Source organism: Pocillopora verrucosa, chromosome 14 (assembly GCF_036669915.1).
Source record: "Pocillopora verrucosa isolate sample1 chromosome 14, ASM3666991v2, whole genome shotgun sequence".
NCBI classification, from domain to species: domain Eukaryota; kingdom Metazoa; phylum Cnidaria; class Anthozoa; order Scleractinia; family Pocilloporidae; genus Pocillopora; species Pocillopora verrucosa.
This window is the reverse complement of record NC_089325.1, coordinates 9788325-9815230: the sequence shown is the minus strand read 5'-3', so window position 1 is coordinate 9815230 and position 26906 is coordinate 9788325. Positions and strand designations below refer to the sequence as shown.

Sequence of the window (26906 nt, the reverse complement as noted above, 5' to 3'; positions counted from 1 at the left end):
ATGTGCAAGAATGGAGTTCGGCTCTGCTAGTTTTTTTTTTTTTTTTTTTTTCAGAATATGAAACTTCGCTTATCAACTCGTCGTTCAAAGTTTCTTTTTATTCCGTTTTTAGGACTTCTCAGATGCAAGCTAGCATGAGTCAAATAAATTTCAGACAGTCCAAGGAGGGAACCAAGCCGTTCCTAAGGCAGAAAAAATTGGAAGTACACAAAAATTCCTCATACATATTTCACATTGGATCTACTTTTATATAACTTTGTAACTATCCGTCAACTAATGGATCAACTTATTTGTTTGATGCTTATATACTCTTTAAGTATGTTATTGAGTTTTATAGTGTATATAAGATTTTATCAATGGTATAACCATACGTATCAGAAATTCACGTCAAGAGTATTGAGGACAATTCCATTCGAATATTATTTCCAATGAAAGGCGGCCGACTCAAACGAACTTACCGCAGTCTCGACAGACTTAAAAGAAAACTTTGTGATCGCTTCTCATGTTGGTGTATCGTGTTTTGCTCTGATCGCAAAAGTTTAGGATTATTATTTGCAATTTGTTTTTGTAAGTATATGGAAATTTACTATAGAAAAATTAGTCCGAAAGTTTAATTGTTACCTCACTTTCGCAGCCTACCAGTTTCGACAATAGAGCGTCAGGTCATGGTTGCGCATGACCTTTTGATATCCGCAGTACAGTGGGCTCTGGAGTCGAGAATGCACATGATTATCGTCCAAACGGCGCATGCTCTACCGTCATTATCTTTCTCAGTCGTCCCGAAATTGCGAGCAGCTAACGCGGACCGCGTTGATAGGCGAGTTATGATTGGTTGAGAAAAGGCTTCCCATCAACACTTTCTCCATTAGCATTTTTCTTGCCGGACACGTTTTGAATGCGAATGGAGGAGAGTCAATATTGATAATTCGAAATAGCTTGTATGTTTCTCCAACTCGAAGCTCCAACAAGCGGTTCAAATATAACTACCAAACAATGTCCAGCCTTTCTTACCAAAATGCAAGTCCATAGTTGTCAAATGCATTCGATTACAACCCACCGCAAGAAAATTGTTAGACTGATATGATGAATATTTGTAATTGAATACAGTGTTTTCAAGAGTGTTAGAGAATTATTTGTACATTTTATAACGCTAAGAGAAATAAAGTTATTTTAAGAACCTTGCCCAGAAAATTCGTAGGTTTATCATTTATCTAGAGCACCTTAAGCTGTCAAATAATATTGAGATTTCAATCATCTCTTTTTCCTTTTTGGTTTTAATCAACTGAATTAATTCACTATATCAACAGTTCAATCAGGAAAGGACATGGGAAGTTCCTGGACCGGGGTTTTGGAACATATTGATTCAAGTAGAGTTATTTATAGACAGTCTCTCATGGAGAAGTCTATTTTCAGAGACCTCATCGTGAAGACTAATCTTATCCGAATGTTTCGGGTGAAAACATTATATTGTGAAGGAAGCGTCCAAAAACAGGCAAAATCCTCTTAAATCGGACAGAACAGTCGCAAACCGTACAAAACCGTCCAAAATTCGAGGCTTTAAATTCGATAGCTTTAAATATCGGACGTAGCTATTTAAAATTGCACGGAGCGACCGATCTTTCCGAAATCAAGCAGAATCATTCTACTTAGGACTTAAATGTTCAAAACCGGACGTAACTGTCCAAACTTGGACGAAGCCTTCCTAAATCAAACGGAATCTTCCGGAAACTGACGAAGAGATCCGATATCGGACTATCGCGTCCACTGTCGGACTGATAAAGGCGTATGAAATCGGACGAAAGCGTCCGAAGCCGGATGGAAGCGCACGAAATCGAACGAAAGCGTTCAAAAATCAGATAGAACTGTCCGAAATTGTTTGAAAGACGAAAAACCAGGAAATTTTGTACCTAACAACTGGGCGTATCAACGAGTGACGGGTGATTTGGATAAACCTCTCCCCGCCAAAATAGCTCGTATTTCTTTCCATTAGGAACAAAGCCCCCATATTTTTAGCGCTTTTCGATTAAGTCTCTCACAACAACAATCATGGTCCATTAGCACAAAGAACTAAAAGTAGAATGTGTATAAAACCATTTTCAGCGAGGGAGAATTTTGGTTGCGCAAGATTCCTTGCCAAATTTGAATAACTTCAGCGACACCGCTCTAATAATTAATAATTTTAACACCGTCCGTAAAACGAAACTCAGATGCACTGATTACGTAACTGTAACCTCACAATCAGCTATTAGTAAGCACAAAGCCAATGGGAAGGAAAGGCGAATATGAAGCTTGTTGACTGAAGGCTCGTAATCGTTTTGCAACACTGAGAAGTAAGTCCAAAACAACATAAGTTCTTATCTCTCTGCGTTAACTCCGTCACTCACAAATGACTGCATGCGGTTTCCAATGTAAATTCCGGGGCAATGAGATAGTGCGACCTTATCAGAGTGTAGCGATCAAAAATAGATTTGAAAGCATTTCGTTCCAAATGCTATCAACGACTTCTCGAAACAATAGAAAGAGGTTCGACAATTTATAACCCCGTGGCATATTTTTTGCGCTTTCAGGGATCGCTTTTCTCTCGTCAAAATAGTCTGTTTGAATTTGAGAATCCAAAACCTGAAAATAACAACAGGAAAAAAAGACATCCAGTTCAAACCATAAAGTCATCTTTTTTTAATTTGTATGGTGGCTTTGCTTTTCGTCGGATAATCTCAGATATAGTAAATTATCTTTTGAAGGAAAGCATTTTTTTCTTTTGACACCATAGCTGACAAATTGACTAATGTTCTCATAGACATAAGTTTAGTCGAAAGGTCCACGACGTAGACAATTCACCAAACCAACATCAAAGAAAGATCAACATCATGTTAAACCCGGTAATGAAACGTCAGATTTTCATGTTCAAACCCCCGCAACAGCATTTTAGATTTAACTACTAGTGAGAAACTAGATCAAACTTCAAGCTTCAACTTAACACGAAGATTTTTGGGTATCGTGTCCGTGCTATAATTTTCGATATCAACATTCTTCGTGAGATGCCAGACGACCTTAGGTCATAACTCTAGGGTTACACTCTGCCAAATTTCGTCGATAAGTTAAAAGACGGTTTTTAGGAAGCTTACATAGAAGCCAAAAAAAAAAAAAAAAAATCGCAATAAATCATAGGGTGATATGTATTTCTAATCATATTCGACACGGAAGACTTGAGTTAGATCTAAGTTCTGATTTGTTGAGGATTTTTTTATGTCCTTCGGATTTCTTAGGAGATATTTAATGGCGTGTTGAAGGATTGCAAGCAAGTGACCCAGAAGACGTGAAAAACAGCAGCCAACCATACGTTGATAGATTCTTAATGGACCGCTACTTTCGAATTCTAATCCTTTCAGTATAATCGAAAACTGAGTATCTTGCATCATCATTTATCACAATATTTTCAATACTACGCCACTTAACAGACTGCTTCTTCATTGTCTCGACACTGTTTGTCTACCGTTAATCGGATCCACGTTTTTGGTGGTTAAATCCTTGTAGACCTGACTGAAGGAACCCAGAACATACTTTACAAATGTGAAATGTCTTTTGTTCGAAGATTTGGGAATTCGTTCTAATCCCAAGGATCATTTCTTGTAGTGATAATGATAGGTCTTCGTTTCTCAAAGCGATTCTTGGCAAGATTATGAAGTGTTCTTTCAAGGACGTACTCGATTTGCTTTGAGTTTTCTTCGCGATCAAAAAAGAGGACGCTACTCAATTCATTCCCTGGTTCCGAAAGTAAGGCTTTAAAACAGCAAGAGGTGAGAGATTTAAAATTCTGGAAAATTCTCTGTTTTCTTACAAGATTATACAAAAATGTCTTTGCGAGTCTGTGCGAATTGCGCACAATTAGCTGCCGAGACATGTGTAAATCTGTATGTTTATTAACCACCGAAGGATTGTCTTACATATTCTAGTGTTCCGCAACTTGATATCTTATATACTTTATAAAACTTGCTCATAAATAATAAAAATGCATCTAACAGCAAAAATCTTGGAATTGTGAACAATGCGTAAGTTTAGAGAGCGAAAAATTGTCCTCGTGCTCCTAATAATAATGAATCCTTTCTGTAAACGGCGCTAGTTGATATATCTTCACTCTTCCTAACAAAATTTTCCCAGTCAGTAGAGATGAGATGTTTCTCAGATCTCAGCTGTTTAAATTTTTTCATTTTCACCTTCAATAAAAATGTGAACATTCTTTCCAAATCTTCGGCAGTTATTCTTGTTTATGTTTGTATTCGTCTCCTGATGACAACCACACAAACAGCTGAAACCTTCACATTTTTAAATGAAAGCAACCTTAAAAAAACTTATAACAAATCATGCGCTATAGATGGGCAAGGCTAGAATCTGCTCCGTTGTGTCTATTTTAATTGTTCACAACGAAGGTAAATTTATTTGGCTTGATATAAAGAAACGAAAGTTGGCTTTTTGATGAAGTTGCAGACGATGCTTGTTGTCACGCGGGGAAATGAAGGTTTTCTCAAACTCAGAGGAGAGATTGTGTTCTGAGACAGTAAGATGTTGTTTTGTCATAGCTCATCAGAAATGTCTGTGTTATTCAAAATCTAATAAACTTTAATGCAGCTTGCTGTTTTAATATGAAATTTCAGTTGCATCTTGCCGATGAAACGTTTACAACTTCCTCCGATGACTATTATTTAGATGAAAAGAAATTTCGAGCCTGCAAAACAGAGAGAGAAAGGATATTAGCTTTAGAATTAAAGTCTGCGACACAGAGGTAACGTTTAAAAAGCATTTCACTACAACATTTTCATCGGCTGCTAAGTCTTCAAAAGCTGTCAGTATCTACTCTTGCCTTAGCATCTTACGCCATTTTCCTTTGGTGGAAAAATTGTGGCAGTTTAATTTCAAAACGAAATGAAATCATCCATGTTCTAATAATCGAAGTTCAGTGAAAATATTATTAAAAGGTTACACAGAAAATTAGTAATTAAATGCATTTTTCCAATCACTCTGTTCGATTTTTTTCATCTGGTGTAAATGAAGAAGCCTTAGGCCTCTCAGGGGTCATCAGTAGTTCCTGTGCCGTCTAGCACCTTTCATGTCCATTAAGTTGTGGTTTGCAAAAATCACGCATATATTTACCTTAACTTAGAAGCAAAATTTAGGTTTTGCTCCGGAATATGGAATTGAAAAGAGCCTTCAGGGCACAAAAAACACATCTGCTTGGAATTAAATAGAGAAGTTAGCGGTTGACAATCCTAAACATAAGTTGCTAATTGGAATTTAAACACTCCATTACTCCTGGAGTATACGTGAGATTTCCGTTAAAACTATAATTTGTTGAAGTAAACCTTACTGAAACAGAATGGTCTTTTGGTGTTCTCTGTTTCTAACAAAGGAAATTTTACATTTAAAATTCAAATCTTAAACTGTTTATTCAGAGAATGTGCCAAATTTTCCTGAAATGCATTTTTTCATTAGACCACGATGACTCCGCCACACAATTATCGATATTGTTTTCATTATACATGTCATTAGTCTATAAAATTTGAAAGAATACGATGAGTGCTATGTAGACAAAATACAAACTGGTTTGTCTTTGAATTTGCACGCAAAGGTTATGGGTTCAAAGAAAGTCAACGTTTAAGAAGATTTGGGCTTTGCTTAAGTGAAGCCAACAACATTGGGTTAATTTGATATGTCTTAGTTGTTAGATGCCGATATTGACCATCTGAGTCATGAGTTTCTCACGGATGTTGGAAGAGTTTTGTGGCTTGACTTCCTGTGGTAGAAAATGGCCCCAACTACGAAGTTGTTTATAGTTGTTTATCAAGCTAATTAAAGCATTCTTTATGACACCACATCGTCCCACCCCCAGATGATCATAATTCATAGCTCGGCTCCGCCCTCTGATGAAGCTTTTTTAAAAGTTTACAAAGCCCATTTGAAACACCATCTAGTTCTCAAGACTGATACAAACGATCTTACCTCATCCCACGATAGTCCTCGGTTTTGAAGAACAAATCTCTGGGCGCTCCATTAACCAGAACGTTTTCCGCGAACGAGAAGTTTTGTCATTGTTTGGGTAGCTAATGTGATTGTTATCTCATTATGATGAACCAAACTCCTCAACCATTAGCAAATATTACGTCTGACTCTCACGAAAGTTGTCCAAGTTTAATTAATGCCTCTATGCAAACGTCTACCTCAGAATGGCTTTTTCACTTGGACAAATGCCGATGAAATAACTAGCATTTGGACATTGCGTCCTAAATGATTTTAAAGAGCAAACAAGAAACGTTATTACCGAAAACCAATGCTGTAGATATATTCCGGAAAAGGTTGGACATTCTTCTCCGATAATCATATATCCAAAAACTAAGTCTAAGTTTTGTTTTCACTGTGGTTAGTTACAATCAGATAATGTTTTACAAAACGTTAATGTTACGAAGAATAAAAGCGATTTTTAGCGAACAATTTTGTGGCCTGCTGACTTGGCAAAGCCAGTTTCTAAAGCATGGGATGTTTATTCTCTCTGTCTACTGATTGAATAAAATACTCAGTGATTCTTTCACAAAGCTGATTTGCAAAGCATCTCCGTGAAATACTTTGTATTTCTTTCAAAGATTAAATTGAATACTGGAATGATCTGTTTCAGTTTGTAAGAGTTCATCAAAATGTATCCCAGCAAAGATTTTCTTTTGAACTCTATCAGGAGTGTAAGGGACTACAGCGTAATTTCGTATAAAGCAGACGACTAAACGACAAACAAAGCCGAAAAAGATGCAAATAAAAAAAGGAAATAGTTACAGTCTCGCGGCCGTCTGTGACACTCACTATTTCTTCTACCATGATAACGTTGCACATGTAAAGGACCTCAAAATCTCCCAGTTTTTATCTTACCTATCATCACATCTCGCTTCCACAGAGTCCAAAAGCATTTAAGAACTCTTTAGAATTCCGAACAGCAGTGTTTGTTGAAATAACACGAAATAAAACCTTGGAGAACGGTCGTCGTGTAAGGAAGTGAATATGACAGGTCGACATTTTGTTCGACTTCTGGAGCTTGTCAGAGCACTTGGACACTAAACACGAAGTTCTCTGTTTATCATCACTGCGCTTTTTAAATCAGACAGGACACTACTATTACGACAATCGTTAATATAATACGCGTTTATTTTTGAACGCGAGAAAACCACTCTTTCGCACTATTATGACGGATTCAAGATGGAAATAATTTTGAACAACCTGAAAAATCACCATGGCCACACAGCAAAAACTGCTAGCGCTCTTTGCAGTAAGTTTCTAGACTAATTTCTTATTCATCAAATGTTTTTTATTGTAGGGAAGTTAAGTGATGAGTTTTTAATATGTATATAGACTAGACACCTTATGACTCAACGTAAAAATATCAATTATTACACAACTATTCTCGAGATCATCGATAACCAACATCCCAAATAACCTCTATAGGTATTCAACAACCACCTTTGGGTTTCCCGAACATCATTTACAATTTATAAGTGGCTCTTTACAGAATATTTAGGCCGCAATGCAGATTCAATTCCCTATTAATTTCCAACGTTTTCCCATTAAAGATAAGTAGAAACAAATGTCTCAATAGTAACATAACAGAATCCTTTCGCTTCGCAAGCCATTTTTCCCACCAGCCTCGTCTGACGAAGGTGTTACGTTCTTTAGCGGAATCACTTCGTGTTTCCTGAACACGTCTTCAATCATTTCGCGTAAATGATCTCAGTTTGGGCTGAACTTAGTTACAACATGTGGGTAAACACACTTTTCAATATTTTTGTGCAGAAAGATTCGCCAGATGAAATTTATCATTACGCAACAGATTGTTGTTTGAGGCTTCCCACGAGCTCCAATGCCCATACGTGTTGCGGCCATCCTGTTCTGGAGCTTCGACGCGGCGGGGAAGAGAGTCTCTGTTTTTCGTCACAATTCTGTATCACAAAGCAAATTATAAAAAAAAGGTACTTAATCCCAGGCTCATAACAAAGCGAAAAAAAATACTTCCATCACTTTACATGCGTGGATTTAATCACTTTGCCGTTTGTCTACCGCAACTGGAATTGGTCAATGGCATGTTAGCTGAAATAAATGAATTAAAATAACCAAACAAGCTGTTCGTAATTAGCTCCACTTTTAATAAAGAAAAGAGCTGGAACCCCATAGAGAACCACAATGGTATTGTAACACATTTGAAGGAACATTATCGCTCAAATTTGTTAAGATTCAACGCCATAATTTTACCTTCTTGCAAAATGAACCATCAAGTCGGAGTGAAAGTATGTTCATTGCATTCTCGATGTCTTAACCGCTCGTCCGTTGACCGAAGTCAGTCAGTTGTTTAAGTACTTAGGACTGCTATTAAATGTAAAGCAATTATGTAATAATGACCTAAGCAGGAAACTCCACTCGAAAGTTGCATTTCAGTATTTCGAGCTCACAGTTAACCTCCTAATATTCAAGATGCTCTTTTGTTATTTACCTTCGGTGAAGAATCTAATCGATCAGAACTGTTGCTGTCATTGCTAACAGTGTCGTCGTTGTTGTCTGTTTTGCGGCGTGATTCCTCAGGAGGCGTAACAATTTCCTGGCCTTGGCTTTCATCTTCCAGTTGATTCTCCAAATGATGAATGTAGCTCATCGCAAGTTTGAGTGTTTTGATTTTGGATAACTTAGTGTCGGAGGGAACATTGGGTATGTGTTTCCTCAAATCATCAAACGCAGCGTTTATGTTCTGCGTTCGTCTTCGTTCCTTTCTACTTGTCGCCGTTTTAGGTTTGGCTCTCCTTCTCCGACAGCCTCCGTTAACATCTTGCTTGCTTGTGGGAGAACCGCTTTCTTCTTCGATTTCCGTCTTAAGAACATCGTGATCGTCCATGTTAAAACGTCTCCAAAGTCTTGATATTCCAGTTACACGGTTTCAACTATGAATCTGGCGAAATCGCTGTCCAAACTCTCCGTACGATTTGTTTGGGAATCTCTACGCAGACAGCTGCTGAATGGGTTAAGCCAAAATTATACAACCGATTCTCAGAGTTTCTAGGTGCTATTGTTTTCAAACAGCTCTCTGTCGGTGCGAATCTGTCCCAGAATCCCACCCGAGTGTTTTCACGTGCGTGAGTGTTGATCAGTGAAAGCCGTGTGATATCTCTCATCGATTTCCGTTCTCTTATCTTCCTTGACCTAAACCTCCACTGACATGTGTTCAATTGTTAATTTCTGCTTACCAGTGTTTATACTTTCATTATCCTTTTGGCGCCACAATTTAAAGAAGAAGCAATGTTGCGTGTGGTCGTTGCTCCAATGTTTCAAAAATGAGACATAAAGCTATGTAAAAACTAAGGATTTGGCCTCTCCCAAGAAGCGGGAAAAATCAATTTTCACTTGCGACATAGCAGACTTGGCATGCTATCAATTTGCACATTTTAGGCGTTAATGCACTGATAGTTTTGGTACGCACCATCAGCTGGAATATCGAGACAATCTGTAACAATTTTGCATCATTATTCCAAATACCAAGTAAAACAATAGGAGTTGGTGATGCGCAGTGCTTAAGATCCCAGAGCTAAAAATTGCCTTCAAAGCCACGTTTTGACCAAAAAGTGCTGGCAGCTAACGAAATTGGTTGTCTCTGGGCTTCGATTGGTTATCATTTGAAACTCAGGAAATCTTACAAGATAAATCCTGCCCAAGCGATAAAAACGCCAGCGTTGTTAGCCTTCTGTCTTGTTTTCTGCCTCTTTTGGAGCAATCTGCTTACGAACTATACTCGGGCACACTCATCACAAATCTAGGGGAGAGCAGATTTTTTTCCTATTTAAAAATCGAATTTATGGGAGCTCATCTAATATCAGCATTCAGAAATGTTAAAGATGACTCTTTTCCGGCTTTCCCATACTCGAGGAATACAATGTACACCTGAGTATTCAAAATATGAGGAGGATCCGATTGAGGAGGCTTTTAATTCCAGCTTGAAAAAATAACCGGTCAACCACAACCGAGAATTAGAGATATCCCAAGTGATAGGTCAAAACATTATTATTTCAGGCCTCTGTACTTCTCAAAGGGCATATTTTTTAATTCCCTGAAGCCGGATCTTTGCCAATCAACGCTTCGTGTAGCCGTAAGAAATATATCAAGTAAGCGTCATTTTCGTGTTCAGAAAAGTGGACAGTTGTACTTTTGTCTTTCAGCGCGAGGCTGGTTGAAACATTTCAGTTTGACATTAACGTCCAAATTAATTCAGCTTTTCCATCATCGTGTGATTTGCATAACTAATTGATTTAACAATGTGGGAAATCTTTGACCTTCACTCGATTATGTAATTGCACCGTAGCTAAGTCGTGGGAATAAATTGGTTTTGAAATATCCTTTGAAACCTCTTATGAGGTGTTTTAGTCATTAAGGCTGTGATAGAAATTACTTAGAAATTTAACTCAATAAACTAATCTTGCGAAAAGAAAAAGCTGCAGCCTACAGCTATGCACAGTCTAGTTCATTTTAGGTTAACTTGAACACACAAAAAGATACCTTGCCGTCTCTCAGCTTTGTGGTTTGACCTACACCTAATCATATGATGCAGAAGGCAAAAAGTACTTTACTCGCATTCTTAAAATGAATTATTGATCTTTTAGCATCTAGAGAGCCTTAATAAGTCTGAGTAGTTCTCTGAATTAATCTTCAAACTAATTTGTCTGGTGTAAAGAAGGGAACCTTTGTCTTAAATAGGCGTACAATGGGATTCAGTTCCAGTCGCATGTCGAATCAGTATGAATTACCAAAATTTCAAATGTCTCTGTATTTGGAAAAATTGTGATACCTCTTTGACCTTCCGTGCCATCACGTCAAAGATCTTAGTTTACCCTTTGAGTCAAAGATACCAGAATTAAACCAACAAACTGAATCTTAAGTTAAGCAGTTTTCGTTCGTCTAGGCCTTTCAAACCGACGTGCCCTTCTCTCTCTAAAAACCACAGTCAGTTTAGGGTTCTACAGCTTTTTTTAATTATACTAATTCCGTTCTATTTAACGGAAGGTCAAAGCCTGGGGCATGAAACACCTTTACCTCACACACACACACACCTACGGGTTCACCCACAACGTGTGCTGCACGTATGAATCAGCGAAAATTAGAGCTTTTAACCTATCAAAGACATTTTTAGCTATGAGTAATAAACGTGTCAACAGTTGAGAACTTACGTTTCCCCTAGAAAACCCACAACTCACATAACAGTGGGTTTTAAGTGACAGGTAACTTATCTCTTCGCGCTAAATCTTCCGTGTGCCCCGAGGGTTAGATTTTTAAGAATCACGTATGTGACCAATTTTGCTTTAAATGTCTGTCTCTGCATCGAAGACTTAATCTTATGAACATCGGCAATTGGAGACAGTCTTTGTATTCCCATATGCAAACGTTTTGATGGGATAAAAGAAATCCTGCCGCAGAGATTTTCGAGTCCATGACGGTTTCTTACGAACCATGTAGTTGTACTTTCCTTCAATTTATCATTGACTATCAACAATATTAAGTAATATCACAAGAAATAAAAACACGCGTAAGATATCTTATCTGATTCAAAACCAAATGGGAAGGCATTTGTTGAAGTTAGTTGGTTTTTTAAATGTAATATGGCACCAAAATTATCAGTCACGGCGCAAACGCTGTAAGCTAAACTACCTAATGTAGTAGTTTATTAAAGAACATACAGTATTGTTGCAGTACTAACAACGATTTCTAAGCGAAGGTATGAAATCAAGCCATGTACGCTTCTATATAACTTCATGAAAATACAATCACAAGGTTTTGATAATTTTGTTGTGTAAGAGTCTGTTAATAGTCCCATTCAGACGGTATTGGCGCTGCGGTATATTTAATTTGCCTTATTCTGAAACGTATATTGGAGAAAACAAACTGCTAACTAAGAATGGTCAGTACCGCAAATGAAAAAGAAGCATTTCTATTATCTACTGCTTAGTAAAGTTTCGTCGTACTTGGCAGTGTCATTCTCCTCCATCCGAACAGGGGAAAACAAATCGCCTATGTGAGCTTCCTTACGCTAACTATCTATATATCAATAACGATAAAATCCCTCTGGTAAACATGGTAATTATCCTACTTACACAGTGCGATGAAAGCCGAGTTTGGAGGTCAGAATAGCATTACTAGGACTGAAGGCATATGAGCAGAATTGATCCTGAATTCTGCTCGAAAATCAAACAAGGAAAGTAACCGTCTGATTGGAGAGCTCTTAGTCCTCGCTTTACATTGTAACCGCCCAGCTAATCAGCCTTCCCTGCAAAGAAAACGTTATTGTTTCGCGCTACAGTATTTCAACACAACTTAATTTTCAAAAGCCGGTTGTGACTCTTTGACCTGCCAAAAGTGTCTTCCAAATCTAATTTTCTAGGCAGTTTAGCGAGAATTGCAAATCCTCTCGCTCGAGGTTTAACTGAAAATACCAATTCTAATATTTCTTGGAAATTCTCGCAGAAAAGGAACAATGTGTTTTGTTTACCAAACTCAGTTAATTGTAAGCTCAAAATGTTCTTAAGAGCCGTTTGAAATGGCAGAGTATCGTGTCTTCGTCAGTCTCCATGCAGACAACTCAGCCGGCTTATGAGGGCGTCGAATATGTCGCTTTAGACTTAAATCCCAATTTCACATATCTTTAGGTTCCGTTTTACCATGACTAGACGTGCCCTTAGCTAAAATTACGGCGTGAGAAATAGCGACAGAGTCGTTAGAATTCCGTATAATTTTAGCCAACTGTGGGACGTTTGTTGGTTGAATTTAGAGCTATTCAGACAAGTAGTCTCATACTAAAATTAATTCTGTGAACAGACTTAAGGTACAACTCTGGTTTCCTTTTTTTTTTTACATTCCAGTTTTACTTATTTGATTACATTGAATTACACGCTTAACATCCTGATTGATCAGTAACCGATAGAATTGTTTGGTTATCGTCAAAATACAATCTTCTTTACTGAAACTGCAACTTAGATATCTTGGAAAACGCACGGTACAGTGGCTACGAAGACATCTCATTTTTTGTCTAGACGGCTTGGGTTTTGAAAATACGAATAACATCGAGCGAGCGGTCTTTACTAAGCAATACTCAGGTTATACGCTGGAAAATTTTATCTATTTCACGTCGAGTCTAAAAACTTCAAACGAGTTCGTCACTTTTAAAACTTTGAGAGCTATTTATGATATTCAACGGATTTGGTTCATACATGGGTGGCTATTGGACCGGTCAGCCAAGTAGAATATCTCTAAAAAAGTCATCAGCGTTTTTTCGCATATACGATGTAACTCGCATGATAAGGCAGATGGCAAACTTTTTAAAATACTTGATTGCATTTTACGACAGAGCATTGACATGCATGGCAACGGAACAACAGCCGTGTCAACAATTTAAGAATTCAGTTTCGCCACGGAGCCAATCATTGGTTTAAGAATCTGAGCAATAGGTTAACACATTATTTATGCAAAGCATTTCAGCAAATGATAGGATTGGTACCCGTCCCGGCTTTTTGGTTCTCAAGGTAACAGTTGGACTGCATGTTGCTCTCTTACACAGGATCTTCCTTCTTTTCAGTGCTTAGGAACAAAAATCTTGGGTTGCCATGACATTGGTCTGACTGGGGTAGGATGACATCAATCTCTACGTTGTATTGATTCCTTCTTGATAGAAAGGAAATTTCTTAATTATTTGAAAAAACGAAACGAAACGTTTTTGACGGTTTGTAAACCCAAATTCTCAGTAATACGCCTTCATTTTTACCTTCCCTCGGCATATCGTGTTCAAGTAAATATTTTGAATGTTTCTGGTAGTGCCTAAATTTTAGTCATGCAGATTACTTGCATTCATCGCGGGGAATGATATATTTTCTATTAATCTTCTCTCCCAAGACGAAAAGGGGATAACTAAGAGGTATAAGAAAGACTTGAACTGCTTCTGAAAATAGTCCAAAATATTTTCAGCTGTGTAGCTTTTACGCATATCGCAAATAAATCGCGATTTCTAGTTTTTATCGTTCGAGAGGTAGACGGTTATAATGGGATTAGGGCCAACAGTTTCCGTCTGATAGGAAACTCACGCGACATAAAAAAGCAAAACAGAACTGCTCTACATGTCTTGGGTGTTAAATTTAAACAATCCATTATCGAGATTAGACAGTTGAAAGGTTGTAAGACAATTTTGGGGTGTTATTTCGCCGCTTTCGCTCTTTGTCGTGAGTTTGATTTTGTGGAGAGTTCAAGTTGGTGTATCACCCTGGCTTTCCCCCATCTTAAATACTTGACATAAAGCTCCTTATCTCACTGAAAGATGGCTTTTACACAAAACAATCAACAGTGAAATTCTAGTGTACATAGCAGGCAGTTCGAGTGCATCTTTACGGCATAACCTGCAAAGGTTTTTTTCGTTGTCATTTCCGGAATTTACACCTTAACGGTAAGTTTCTGTTGTAGTTTTAAATCCCAGAGAGCTAATACTAATCCATTTGTAGCTTTCGAAAACGAATATATCATTCTGCGCGTAGACTATGTCATTGTTAGGTGTTATCTTCGCAGATAAAGCTCTAAGTGCAATTATAACACTCTTCGTCGTGCCAAACGAAGTCACACGTAGCATGAATGCGACAGGACAAAATTGAATTTACAAACTAGCCTGATCTGCGCCACTAAAGTTAGAACAGTTTAATGATGTTGCTAGAACGATAGTTTGTTAACAGTTTTCAGTTGACAAATAGGTTTAATTTGTTCAGGGAATAATTAAAAAGTAATTTAAATGTTTACTTTCTTTCCAGCGCTCCACTAAATAGCCACAGATGTAGAGCAACTCCAAGAATTATGAACCTTAAGTGGGAGCTGTAATGAACACCAGTCTGAAGACTCTTAAGCATAGAGCTAAGAACGGTCTTTTGTGGAGCTGTTAAAGTGATTATAACGTGCCATTCTTAATGTTTGACCTTTCGACAGATTAGACGTTTTAAGTCGTTTTAAGTATTTTCAAGAAGACGAGGAGATAGTCTAAGACTGCCACTGAGTGCAAAGTTAAAAGAGATAACAGAAGGCAAAGGTCTAACTTTATCAACCTGATAATTTGTTATCTAAAAAATTCATTTACTCCTAAACCGAAGTTTTTTGTCATTTTTATCAAATAATAAGCATTCTTGAAGTACTTCGTGGGCGTAAATAATCACAAACATATGTTTACTGATGTGTTTTAAATGATGGTTTGTGGAAGCTATTGATGATATTGAATAAACTATAAGGCACATTGAAGTGAGTGAGAAAATCTAATCAACGAAAACTAATGAAACATTTACGCTGTGCGGTCCTACAATTTCATCAAACCGATAAGATTTGCCCTGGAGACATTTCAAAATGGCTAATCTGTTCCTCGGGCGTGTGTGTTCTAACGGAAAGTTCGCCATGTAACTTGTTTCTGAAACAGTTTCGCTGGGTTCCACGAGTTTATACAAGGAAATTTTACTTTAGTAAGTTTTACTATAACTTGTCATCGATCTGAGAAACAATTGATTAGTTTAAACGTTTTAAAACTTTCATCATAGTGTTTTCACCACTCACAGAAAAAAGTCCTCATCACGAAAAGCATTCTCAAGTAATTTCTTAATGAATAAAGCCTTAGTTTGATTAAGCATCGTTTCCTTTTCGTATTTAAGTCCAGTTCTTTCGGAATCACTCAGCGGAAGGATGAAAAAATAAAAGTAAACACTTCCCTTCGTGGTTATTTTACGCGGACTGAATTGCAGCTACAAATTACTACAACTGGTTGAACTTCAATCAAAACAACTGCACGTTTAAATTTCTGGTTGAAACTTGAAAAAAAAACCTATATTTGGAATATTTTTGTACAGAAGATCTGTTTGTCATGAACAAATCGCATATTCACGTGAAAATATATACGTTCATGGACAAAAACCTGTCTATTTGTTATTCCAAGAGATCTTATTTTTCTACGAAGTTGTTTGAATTTCAAGTTTTCCCCCCAATGTTTACTTTTAATAAACGGATAAAACTGTCAGCAAAACACTGAGGAAAATTTCTCACGAGAGTTTACTTAAATCTCAAGGGGAAACAGACCTCATAAGAAACACGTGAATTTCTGAGAAAGAGACCTTTCTTCTTTAAGGGAAGCAGATATCCCGTTACTCAGATTAAGGAATCTATTATTCTGAAAAGGCTCTTGAAAGACAAAGTAAGCCACAAAATAAATTATTAATGCGTACTTTAGACATAATTGAATAAAGCAAGGTCGAAACCCTCCGCGGAAGAGCAAGACCTTCCACTTCTGATGAGCTTCATAGTGAGGAGGCAACTTTTGGCAGGGTTTTTTGTCGTGACTTCTACGAATCTCTCGAAAAACAAACACTTGCGTTAAATGCCTTTTTCTTATTTGTTACATCAGTTATGTCGAAGATTCATTGTACTTATTATTCATCACACTCCTGACACATCTATTATCCTTGAAATAGGGAGTTTGAGGAAAGTATTGTTCCTTTACTCAGTAAATTCACTCGCAATGTGAGAGATCGGAAATTCTGGAAATTCCTCTTGATTTTCTTAGAAAATAATTCAATTAAACAAACGAGCAATGTGTGAACGGGAAATTTTAGTTAGTTATAAAAAATGCCAATAATGTAAGAGAATATTTCAAAAACCGACTTAGACTTTGTTCGCTTCTGATCCTTATTACTTCAAGAGACGTCACCATTTTTGGAGGACATGTCTTACGGTTTTCTACAGTATAGTCTCGTTCAGTTCATGAATGACCGTTTACCACGAAGTTAAAAGAATCATTCTAAAAAGAAAAATAAATTAATATACCTATTAGTTTGCGACATGGGAGTGATCATCAATTCCTAACTGATTGGTGACTTGGTAAATTTGAAATTATTTCTGTTTATAGTTAGAAATAAGTTACTGAGGTACACTGATCCTGGTTCGTGAAGAAATCTCACGAAATCGAGGAAAACAAACTCCATAGAATTACTTTTCCCGAAATGAGAAGGGAGAAAAGAAAAACGTGTTTGCAGTGGTCTCGAGTTAGTTCAGTTTTGTAAATTTTACAGAAATACAACTCATTTTTATTTTTGTTCGAGGAACATTTTCATGAATGTATTCAAAAAACGCGAGTACTCGTAAGTACTAAGAAATAATCTGGATCGAAGACTGTAGATCGATTTCAAATTGACTGGTTTATTAACGGTTTTCTTTACCTTGACTAACGTATAATGCGGTCATTTCAGTCGCAGGAAGAACTTGTCTTTAGCAGGCAAACGAACTTAAGTGCACGGGTAACAAAATTATCCAGTGCAGTGTCGTGAATACATCCACTCATGTTTTTTCGGGTTCCTTGATGTAATCGGCGTTCTGGCTAGGTTTCATTAACTCATACCGGCGAAACAAGTTCAGGTGATACACTTGATCGAATTTTCCGAGTCGGTGTCTTGTGAAATAGTTAGAGCAATGTAAAAATTTGCAAAAAAAGATTTTTGAAAAGACAGTTACGTTTTTATAGGATTCGATAGGGATTTAATCCTTTACAGCAAAAGCTGTCTCTCTCTCTTGATCGCCCTTTAACGAGTGAAATGTTTTGTCAAAAATTCCTCCGCTTTGCAGCAAAAGCCTACTCTTGATTACTCTTTTATGAATGAAACGTTTTTTTAAAATTCCTCTGCGCATTACGTTTTGGCCGCACGTAGTTTTCCTTTGGCGCTCATGTCCTGTTTGCCTCTAGAATATTCTACAGCGCTGCTTTAACTAGGCGGCTGATTCGTTTCACATACTGACTCTTTTGCCTTCAGCAGCGGGAGAAAAGAGAAAAGACCGTCATTTCTCGGCTTTAACCCTCTTGCATATCAGTTGAGATTTCTAGAGCACGGGCGAGGCAGCTAAAACCATGTTCTAAATATGAAATCCGGCTCATTTTCAACCACAAACCGCAAAATTTCTTAATACTTCTTGGATTTAGGTTCAAACGCCGATGTGCGAGAGAAAAACGTGTTCTTGTAAGTTACGAAGATTGAAAAAGCATATGTGACGTAAATTAAGAGCCATGTAAAGCCATCGTGAATTTTAGCGCCAAAACCTCAGCTTTCTATAATATGTACGTTAGTATATGACAAACCTTCAAAGTCTATTGTTTATGAGGGCAATTTTCTGTTTAATTGTATATTACATTTTGATAGCTATTTAACGAGAAATTTCTGTGACGCGCTTCGAGTAAAAACAGTAAGTAATTTTATAAATATTCACAACTTCGAGTAAAATAACAATAAATAAGCTTAAAGTGTTTTCGTTCCACCCACTTACTCACTGATGTACCTTGAAGTTAACAAACTACTTTAAGTGTTTAAAAATCAACCAAAGATTTTCATCTATGTTAAATATAAACTACACAAGAGCTCTGTTGAATTATGATAATAGGTCTATGTAGCAACGTTTTTTACAAGGGTCATCAAGTACGTTTAAAAAATAGAGGTTGTCTCTATATTATAGGTGAAATTTTGCTGAGAAATGATTCACGTTTTAAAGAATAAGCGAGATATTATTTCACATTGGTCGCTCGCGATGCTCAAGTGCCATAGCTGTTGATTATCTTTGCTGCAAAACAAAACTATCCGCAATAACAAACTAATCCCATAAATGTTTATTATTTTACACTATACTCTCGAGTGTTCCCATGCGCATCTAGCGCCTTCGCCATCTCCGTCAAAAAAGCTTAAAATTTCACTCACCGATCGATTAAAACTATATTGCGAATTTAATTGTTCAACCATTGAAGATTTAGCCATCTCCCCTCACACCTTTATTTGGACGCTTCGTATGTTGCTTTGCATGTACACGTCGTAATAAAGCAATGTTCGCTAGATCAGTAAATTTAAGAGCCAACATCTAACTTGTAAAATTGAAACGACGAAATTACGGTAGAACAATAAGATGAAGTGTCTCATGATAGCGTCCCGCAGACAACAGGCGAAGGTTCGGAAATAGATGTGATGCATTCAATTGTGGCTGATCCAAGAGTACGTGTGAGTCGTGATTTCGCAAGTGCGACCCATACCGTCAACGTTTAAAAATCTGTTTCTCTTTCCTGGGACTCACGTTCGCATTTTGCGCCCGGAGGTATTAGGAATTAAGCAGGTTCGGAGTGGCAGAGCATCTTAGTTCCTCAGCTCCATTGCCCATACATACTGCGGCCATCCCGTTCGACCTCTCTTTCTCTGAGCAGAATCATTTTGGCTGGCAAGCTGTTGAATAAAGAACATCGAATAAAGCAACAACATGCGAAGGGAACTGCATATCGTAGGCTACGCAAATGTTAGTTACCAAACAAAGATAATTTTACTTACATTATTTTCTCTTTTTCTCTTCTCTCGGCCCTCATTTTGAAACGATAAATCCGCTACAAAGTTGCGATGACTTCGGCTCGTCTTCCCTTCATTGCTCTCCTCGAGAATTTCCATCAGAAACTTGATGTAGCTAATGGCAAGCCTGAGTGTTTTGATTTTCGAAAGCTTCGTGTCTGGGGGGACGTTTGGGATATGATCCCGAAGCTCAGCAAATGCTGTGTTCATTGTAAGAGTGCGTTTTCTTTCTTTACGATTTGCGGAGCCGCGAGGAAACTCAGAGCTGCCTGTGTCGGGAGCTGACGAACTCGGTTGATCACACGACTCGCTCTTTAACTTCTCTTCTTTCAAGGGTTGCTCCATTTTACGATGAAAATGATAGCTCTTCTGGTAAGGAACGGTTCTGCAATCAATAGATACTTCGCGAGGACTTTGAAACCTCTTCCACAGTGAACAAATAGCTACGGATTTCGCAGCTGCGAAACGCAACCCAACTGCGTCTCAAACTAGATGACGGAAGTTTATCAACGCATTACCTAACACTTATCATCCAATTACAGAGCTTTAAAAACGTGGAATTACAGATAACCACGGTCTGTTTGAAAAAACTTAATAGGGATCACACCTGTTAACTGAGAAATTTCCATAACATTTTGACTTAAGTTCAAGTAAATACGAACATCTCAAGTGTTATTCGCTTTTTCCAAATAAACACATGAACATTAATTGACGTGTTTACTTGCTTGTCTACTGATAAATCGTAACGCCCCGTAATCAATGTCGAGCGATGTCAAACAAAACTACACCAAGCTAATTTTGTATGTAATATCTAGAAAACTTACATTAAAATACGCCGCCTCAGAGGTTTTCTTTGGTGAGGATTAGGCAACTTTTCACGAAAACTACATTAGGGCACAATAGAGTTATGCGTGGAAAACGTCAAATCACACCTCCATTTTTAATGTCATTAATGACCGATTCTAATTTTCCTTTGTATTCTCGTGAAAAATCACAGCACAACGACATTTTGCTAAACTCTGTGCGGAATATCTTCTCGAAGGTTTCTTTTTTCACCATAAACATAACACTACGGCAATATTAAGATTCTTCAAAACAATTCACAATGTTTTCATTTCATCAATGACCCGTAGGTGCTTGTCGGCGCAATCCCATGATATACAGCGAAACGAATTCTCACAACTGCGCTTTGATACATGTCAATCACTCTCGAAATAATACCGGAAACAGTTATGGTTTCCGGTTTGGGGATAAACTCAAAGTTATTTATAAGTCAATTACGGAACATGGCTAGGATCCAGAATTTAAAGTCAAGGTGAATAATTACTGGACGCTGAGAAACGGAAAAAAGGAGCCAAATTGAAGGTATTGAAAGTCAAGTTAAATACAAACAGGAGAACACCCTTGAAAAAACTCCCATACTTAAGTTCAGATTTGAATTTGAACTATAATGAATTAGCGTCAAGATTTTTTTCTAATTATTGTAACTCGCACTATCATTAAAAAAAAACTATGTTTGAGGTTTGTTGGGGTTGATTTCGTCGCAAAAAAAACCTTTTAGCTGAAATGGTTACATGAAATATTTTTTTATATTCGTTTCTGTAACCAAATTCTAGTCGTTTGAAGAAGTTAAAAGAATTTCTCACCCAGCTCACATGACTCGCATTTGTCAGATTTTTGAGTGGGCAGGGAATAAATATAGATCAGAAAAAAGATTAATGTCGTTTTACTCTATAGCTTCGTTTAGCACAAAGTTTGGCCAAAGTCCAATGCGGTTTTTGCGTGACAGACATATTGGGGACACCAGCATGGACAAACCATAGCTTACATTCATTAGACTTGCTCTCATTCTTTGGAACGGAAGGGTAAAAATAAATCATTTCAAATAAATCTTCTTGACATGATAGAATATCAGATGATATAATGAATTAAAGACAAAAATATTAATTTTATTTTCCATCACCACTTTATTAGTAGACTGGACTCTAGTAACAACTACTTCCCGCCAAACTTAGTAGCCAAGCTTTTCTGTTGTTCTCGAGCGCGCCTGGTAATTTTCATCGCCATTATGTTGGAGCCACTTTTGGAGGTTTTATCCGCACAAAGAGTCATTCTAGCAAGTAGTTCGCCGAGGAGATGCGAGATCCTGCGAAAAATTGTAAAAGTTTGAGTATTCTTGCAAGGTTTAGATATGTTTTTGTTGTAGTGAGCGATAAATTCCTCATAGATTTTCCTATTCGAAATTCAGGGCTTGAAGTTTGAAGTTATTCCATCCAGATTTGAGGAAACACTTGACAAAACCGCTTTTAAGTATCCTTTTGAATATGTCTTGGAGAATTCGAGACAAAAAGCACTAGAGGTGGCTGGGCGAGTCAATAAGGTAAGTGCCTTAAATGTAATATTTTGGCTCTACTGGAGGTCACTGGAGAAGAACTTTTAGGATATCCTATGTCGATCCATAATAAGGTCAATCTTTTAATTAATTTCTTAATCATTGATTTTAGTGATTCTTACCAGACCCTTCCCATGCAATTTAGCTGGGGATAAAAAAAAGTAACACTATAAAGTTACTAAGAAATTCTTGTTATTCAATTCATTTGCAGTAGCGAGTTTCATTTTCAGCAAAACTGCTCTGTTGATAAAACAATTGACTCCTGTGTGATTTGTGTGTTTTTCGAGATAAAAAACACTTCAGAGGTACCCAGGAAGCTAGAGTTGCTCTTGGCTATCCCTTAACCCTTTACACCCTAATGTCAGTATGCATATTCTCCTTACTGCTCTTTATATATTTCCTAATGTACTGGAAAGGAGAATTTGCTTCACAATCAAGAGCTTCTCTAGTTGGTTCATGCATTTTCTTTATATTCTTGACTTTAAGCTGTGATTTTGGGGCGACATTTTATGGAGAAACTTGATGCTTGTCAAAGGGTTAATTAAGATTTGCTTACTTTCCAGAGTGATAAACCCACCTTGATCATTGGATCTGATACAGTTGTTGTAAGTAGATCTTACATTTATGTCAATTTTTCTTGAAGGACTAACTGCAGAAAAATCTACATCAGGAAGGAATGATGGTTTTTATTTACTCTTCCATCAGCACATTAGGTACATCCCATAGTCTTCTTTTTCTTGAAAACCATAATTGCATCAATAACTTCTTTGCATTGGCAGGTCTTAGATGAAGTTATTCTTGAAAAACCAAAAGACAAGGAAAATGCATATTCAATGTTAAAAAGGTGAATAAGTTCATGATTTTTTTCTTGTCTGAGGTGCCCCACAGGAGGTCTGGGTTTAAATGGATGTGCATTAGTCTTAAGCTGCAAATCTTTTTATTTCTCTGTGTAAATGTAGAGCTGTTTGAAAATCAAATAAAATCAATGTGTGTCAGACTTTTAAAAAACTTTCCACTTCCCTTCCACATGGAAAATTTGGCATACATGTCAAATGTTTATGTGAAATAAGCATGAAGAATACTTAACATTTGTGTTTACATTTAACATAATAAGCACTCAAAGACATGTGTATGTGCATCTACTTATCCAACTTTATTTTTCTGATCTTGTGGTGATATTTTCATAACAACTGTACTGGCATATTTTTTCAGTTTGAGTGGTAAGGATCATGCAGTATTCAGTGGGGTTACTCTTTTACAAAGAGAGGGTGCCAAAGGTATTTATACAATTATCTGTGAAATATATCACTATAGACGTGTGGCGCTGTGATAGTTGTTTCATGGGTAAGGCTATCCAAAATTGTTCATTTCCCCTTTGCGGCTTTTGACTCAAAATCTTTCCAACAAAAATGTTTTTGAAAGAGGAAAAGGCCCTCGCATAATCAAAAAATTTGAACATAGAAGGAGTTTAACCCTATAAGTCCCACTAGTGATCAAGACAGAATTTCTCCTTATGCTACCAGTACAATATCAAGCAGACAAGTAAAGAGAATAGAGAAAAATATCAATTAGGGGATTATTAGTTGATCCAATTCCAAATTCTCCAAACTTACATCATATGAATTGTATGGCTGACAGTAAGGAGAAATACAAATGAGATCTTGGGAGTTAAAGGGTTAACCAGATCCAAGACCAAATAATTTCTCCATTTTAGTTGTCTTGTACCATTCCTGAGGATCAGTGAGGTCCATGTGGAGTGTGGGGTATTCTTCAAATGGAAATCAAAATGCAAAAACTTCCTGAAACAGTCAAAATTAAACTTGCTAAACTGCGTCAAATTTTAATCCTCTTTTCATAATCATAGACTAATCAGAAGTAAATTAATTAACATAATATTGAATATAGAATTAAACTAATTAACTAAATTTCTCCTCTTGGAGTGATTTTCAGGAAGTTGTTGATAGATGAATTTAATCTTAAGATAATTGAGCAGATTAGTACCTTATGAGAAAATTAACTTCTTGTCTTTTATTGGCTTAAAGAACCCTGCATAACCCAGTTTTATGAGGAGACATTGGTGTCATTTGGAACATTAACAGATGAAGTGATCCAGGCATATATTGCAACTGGAGAGCCAATGTGAGTTCTTGGTGAATTTGTCTGTTTTTTTTTTTTTTTTAAATTTTAAATTTAACTGTATGTTTTCATGTCTGTGTATATTTTTCACCTGCATCAAACGCTTGCTAATTTGGTGATAAAGGAACTGTTTTGCCATAAGGAAACGAGGCAACAGATTTTTTCAGGTGAACTTGCCATGATGTGTGGCAAACTAGTTGGGGGTGAACCTGCAGCGAGGCAATGCCTCGGTCTCGGTCCGTCTTCAGCTTTGAAAGTTTCCACAAAGGTTTTTTTTCTTCTCAGGGACAAGGCCGGATCATATCCTTGAATATACTGTAAGTACTACATAACAGGGCACAGATCCTTGAGCATGTGCTCTCAGACTGTTTATATAGCAGTCCTTGTTTTGTTGGCGAGCCAGTGAAGAACATTGGCGTTGTACCAAAACTAAGGGCTACAACGAGCCGTTTTCTTTCTTTTTCTTTCCCCGCTCGTTAGATAGGAGGTTGGGTGTTTGAGTTGCTGAGGCTCTGAGTCTTGCGACCCAGAAGCCCTGCCTCTGGGACTAAGGCCACTCCATTTTTCTTCTATCAGAGTAAATTTGAAACTTTCCATGTTTTATTTGTACTATTTTCTTCATTGATTTTCGCGACCAATAAGAAATAAATGTTAAAACAGGCAAGATTCCTTCAGCACGGGAAAGCGCCAGTGACTAAGTTACGATTGGCTTTAGTTTTTACAGAGGTTGGTGAGAGTTTTTTCTTGACCAATCACAAAGCGTATTGAAGTAAAAACCAAAGCTATACTGGGATGCTTTCGACACTGTTGAAAATTGCTCAGTGCATGTGCTTTGAAAATCTCACTGTTTTCCTTAACATCAGTTAAATATGGTATTCAGGGAATTGGTGGCACACTGGTCAAGTCTATACATGGCGACTACTTCAATGTCATGGGATTTCCTCTGTATCACTTTTGTGTTCAAATGAGAAAATTATTTTCTGATAGTAGTAGCTAAAGCTTATATGTAGTTTTTATATCCATACAATGAATAATGGAAATCTTTCCTCTCGCCGAAACGCTCCACTCGCCAATAAAAAATTCTGAAAGAAAAAAATCATGCGTTGAATGTTTGATGTTCTCATAAGCTCATGTCGTTGCCAACAAGTAACTGGTCGAATAATACTTTCTTTTGTTCCACCTCAAAATGGTTTAAAACCCAAATTGGACTCATTTGGTGGGAAGATTGGGAGGGAGAGAGAGAGGGCCAAGTTTGTCTGACACCCTTGGAGGAAACTTGTATTTTGAGTCTGAGAATTTGAGTGCATTGCACCTGTATTAGGTTCATAGTGAGGACGATTGAAACGGCGAGCAAGCAATATACAGCAAGAGACAAGAAAAGCGAAATGCTTTCCTTCTTAACATGTCGTTTTCACTCGCCTTACTATGCCGGGCACGCGTAAGGGGATCAATTTTTTGCCGGCCGTGCGCCAATTTCCCGCGCAAAATAATAAATGGAATCATATGAAGCAGCAGCTTTCACGGAAAATACGCGTAACAAATTTAAACGTTCATAGATAGCTGTGAAAGAAAACAATCGAAAAAGGAAAACTTGAGACTTGAACGCAAAGCTTGTTTGATTTCGCTCGCTGTTGATTTATCATTTAATTTTGAGCTTTATATTTTAAAACATCGTGACCGTGTCTGTAACTCGTGCAAGGCAACATGGTTATCATAGCCTGGACTTCCTCAACGTTTACTCATGCGCAGACTTTTGACCTCATTGTCTAACGAAATGGGGGCTCGGTGTGGACCGATGCGGCGGCTTTCCTCGAAATTAGTAAAGGCGGAAAGATTTTTATGAAGTAAGAGCTATTTTTGGGTCGCAGTTCCGCTTTCAGCAGAGGAACATTTTCCCACGCGATAACACTGTTTTTTAAGGTGTCTATCTTTTTTTCTTTTTAAGGACATGAAAAAATGTTTTCATTGTAGCGAAATAAACAATGACAACTATTGACGACAAACTTCGCTGAGTAATTAAATATTCGAAGTATGTTTTCGTTCACTTTGTTCCATCTCATTATGTCATTCAATCGCAGAATTATTCATTCTTGGACAAGTTTTTAACACTTGTGTTTCATTTATAAACACGGTATTTTATACAAGGATAAATTTACCGTGAGGATAAGATTAGCCAATTCGGAAAACTTCACAAGGACCATTTGTATGGGTTAATGTGCGCTAAAGTAGCAGAGATCCACACCAAACGTAAACAGGAAGATCTTGAATGAGTCGTATTACTAGGCATTATCCACCCCTATTTTCCATAAGCGTACGTTTTACCCGTGGTAAATTTTTTATCAATTACGGATAAGTATCCAGGTTTGTTCCCAAATTTCGCGCTGAATAAAACAACACTGTAGTTTATAAAAAATCCCAGCTTGATGCAGACGGTCAGGGCTTTGAAACTCCGCTAAACTTAGAGGGGAAAAAAACCTACTTTATCAAAATAATTTTTGAAATATCTCCATGCGAATTTGAAAATGACTTTTCCTTCTTACCTAAATTTCTTCCACTCTACAAATGGGCGAACTCAACACTTTTAGCCCACTGTCATAAGTGAAGGTTTGATGGCAAAAAAACCGTGACTATAGTGCGATGTAACTTAAAACTGTAAATATTCAGGAGTCGATAACAGATTTTTTTTAGCGACCGTGCGCCTTTCAACTCAATGATTTTACTCGTCACGTAGATTCCTACCAAGGTGACAGTGAAGTCAGTAGCTTTTATTTTCATATTTTATGGACTTAATGGCCATTGTCTCTGTTAGACTTGAAGGCGACGATGAAGGAGATCCTCTTTGGTCTTTTTGATGAACCCCGCCACACGTTTTCTGTGAACATTCATTATTCTGATATGTGTTGTAATGATAATCAGGATCCTTAAAAGTGTCACCTTTTTCTTGC

At 37.3% G+C, this 26906-nt stretch overlaps 4 protein-coding genes across 5 annotated transcripts in view; 2 read left to right on the top strand and 2 right to left on the bottom strand.

Annotated features, from left to right (window-relative positions):
- LOC131797860 (centrosomal protein of 135 kDa) overlaps positions 1-1191 on the top strand; it is an 18550-nt gene extending 17359 nt beyond the window's left edge. The window contains exon 27 of the mRNA XM_059115528.2: positions 113-1191. Within this exon, the coding sequence (XP_058971511.2) occupies positions 113-133 (21 nt within the window). The 3' untranslated portion in view covers positions 134-1191. The remainder of the gene's footprint in view (positions 1-112) is intronic.
- A 5955-nt stretch (positions 1192-7146) lies between these two features.
- LOC131797801 (probable bifunctional dTTP/UTP pyrophosphatase/methyltransferase protein) lies at positions 7147-25048 on the top strand. 2 transcript variants are annotated; one of them, XM_066161872.1, is made up of 8 exons: positions 7147-7303; positions 21682-21813; positions 22389-22430; positions 22605-22669; positions 23038-23102; positions 23868-23964; positions 24247-24265; positions 24833-25048. In XM_066161872.1, exons 1-8 carry the CDS (start codon positions 7268-7270, stop codon positions 24956-24958), a joined length of 582 nt encoding a protein of 193 aa, XP_066017969.1. In that variant the 5' UTR covers positions 7147-7267; the 3' UTR covers positions 24959-25048. The 2 variants fall into 2 exon arrangements, with proteins under 2 accessions (XP_066017969.1, XP_066017968.1); XM_066161871.1 differs by lacking the exon at positions 7147-7303 and adding an exon at positions 21470-21591.
- LOC131797802 (heart- and neural crest derivatives-expressed protein 2) lies at positions 7248-9890 on the bottom strand. The gene is made up of 2 exons (XM_059115469.2): positions 8519-9890; positions 7248-7970 (listed from the first exon to the last, which is right to left on the bottom strand). Exons 1-2 carry the CDS (start codon positions 8912-8914, stop codon positions 7851-7853), a joined length of 516 nt encoding a protein of 171 aa, XP_058971452.1. The 5' UTR covers positions 8915-9890; the 3' UTR covers positions 7248-7850.
- Positions 17295-20284, bottom strand: LOC131797803 (heart- and neural crest derivatives-expressed protein 2). Its single transcript, XM_059115470.2, has 2 exons — positions 19419-20284; positions 17295-19316 (listed from the first exon to the last, which is right to left on the bottom strand). The coding sequence occupies exons 1-2, from the start codon at positions 19776-19778 to the stop codon at positions 19230-19232; spliced, it is 447 nt and encodes a 148-aa protein (XP_058971453.1). The 5' UTR covers positions 19779-20284; the 3' UTR covers positions 17295-19229.
- Positions 25049-26906: the final 1858 nt, after the last annotated feature.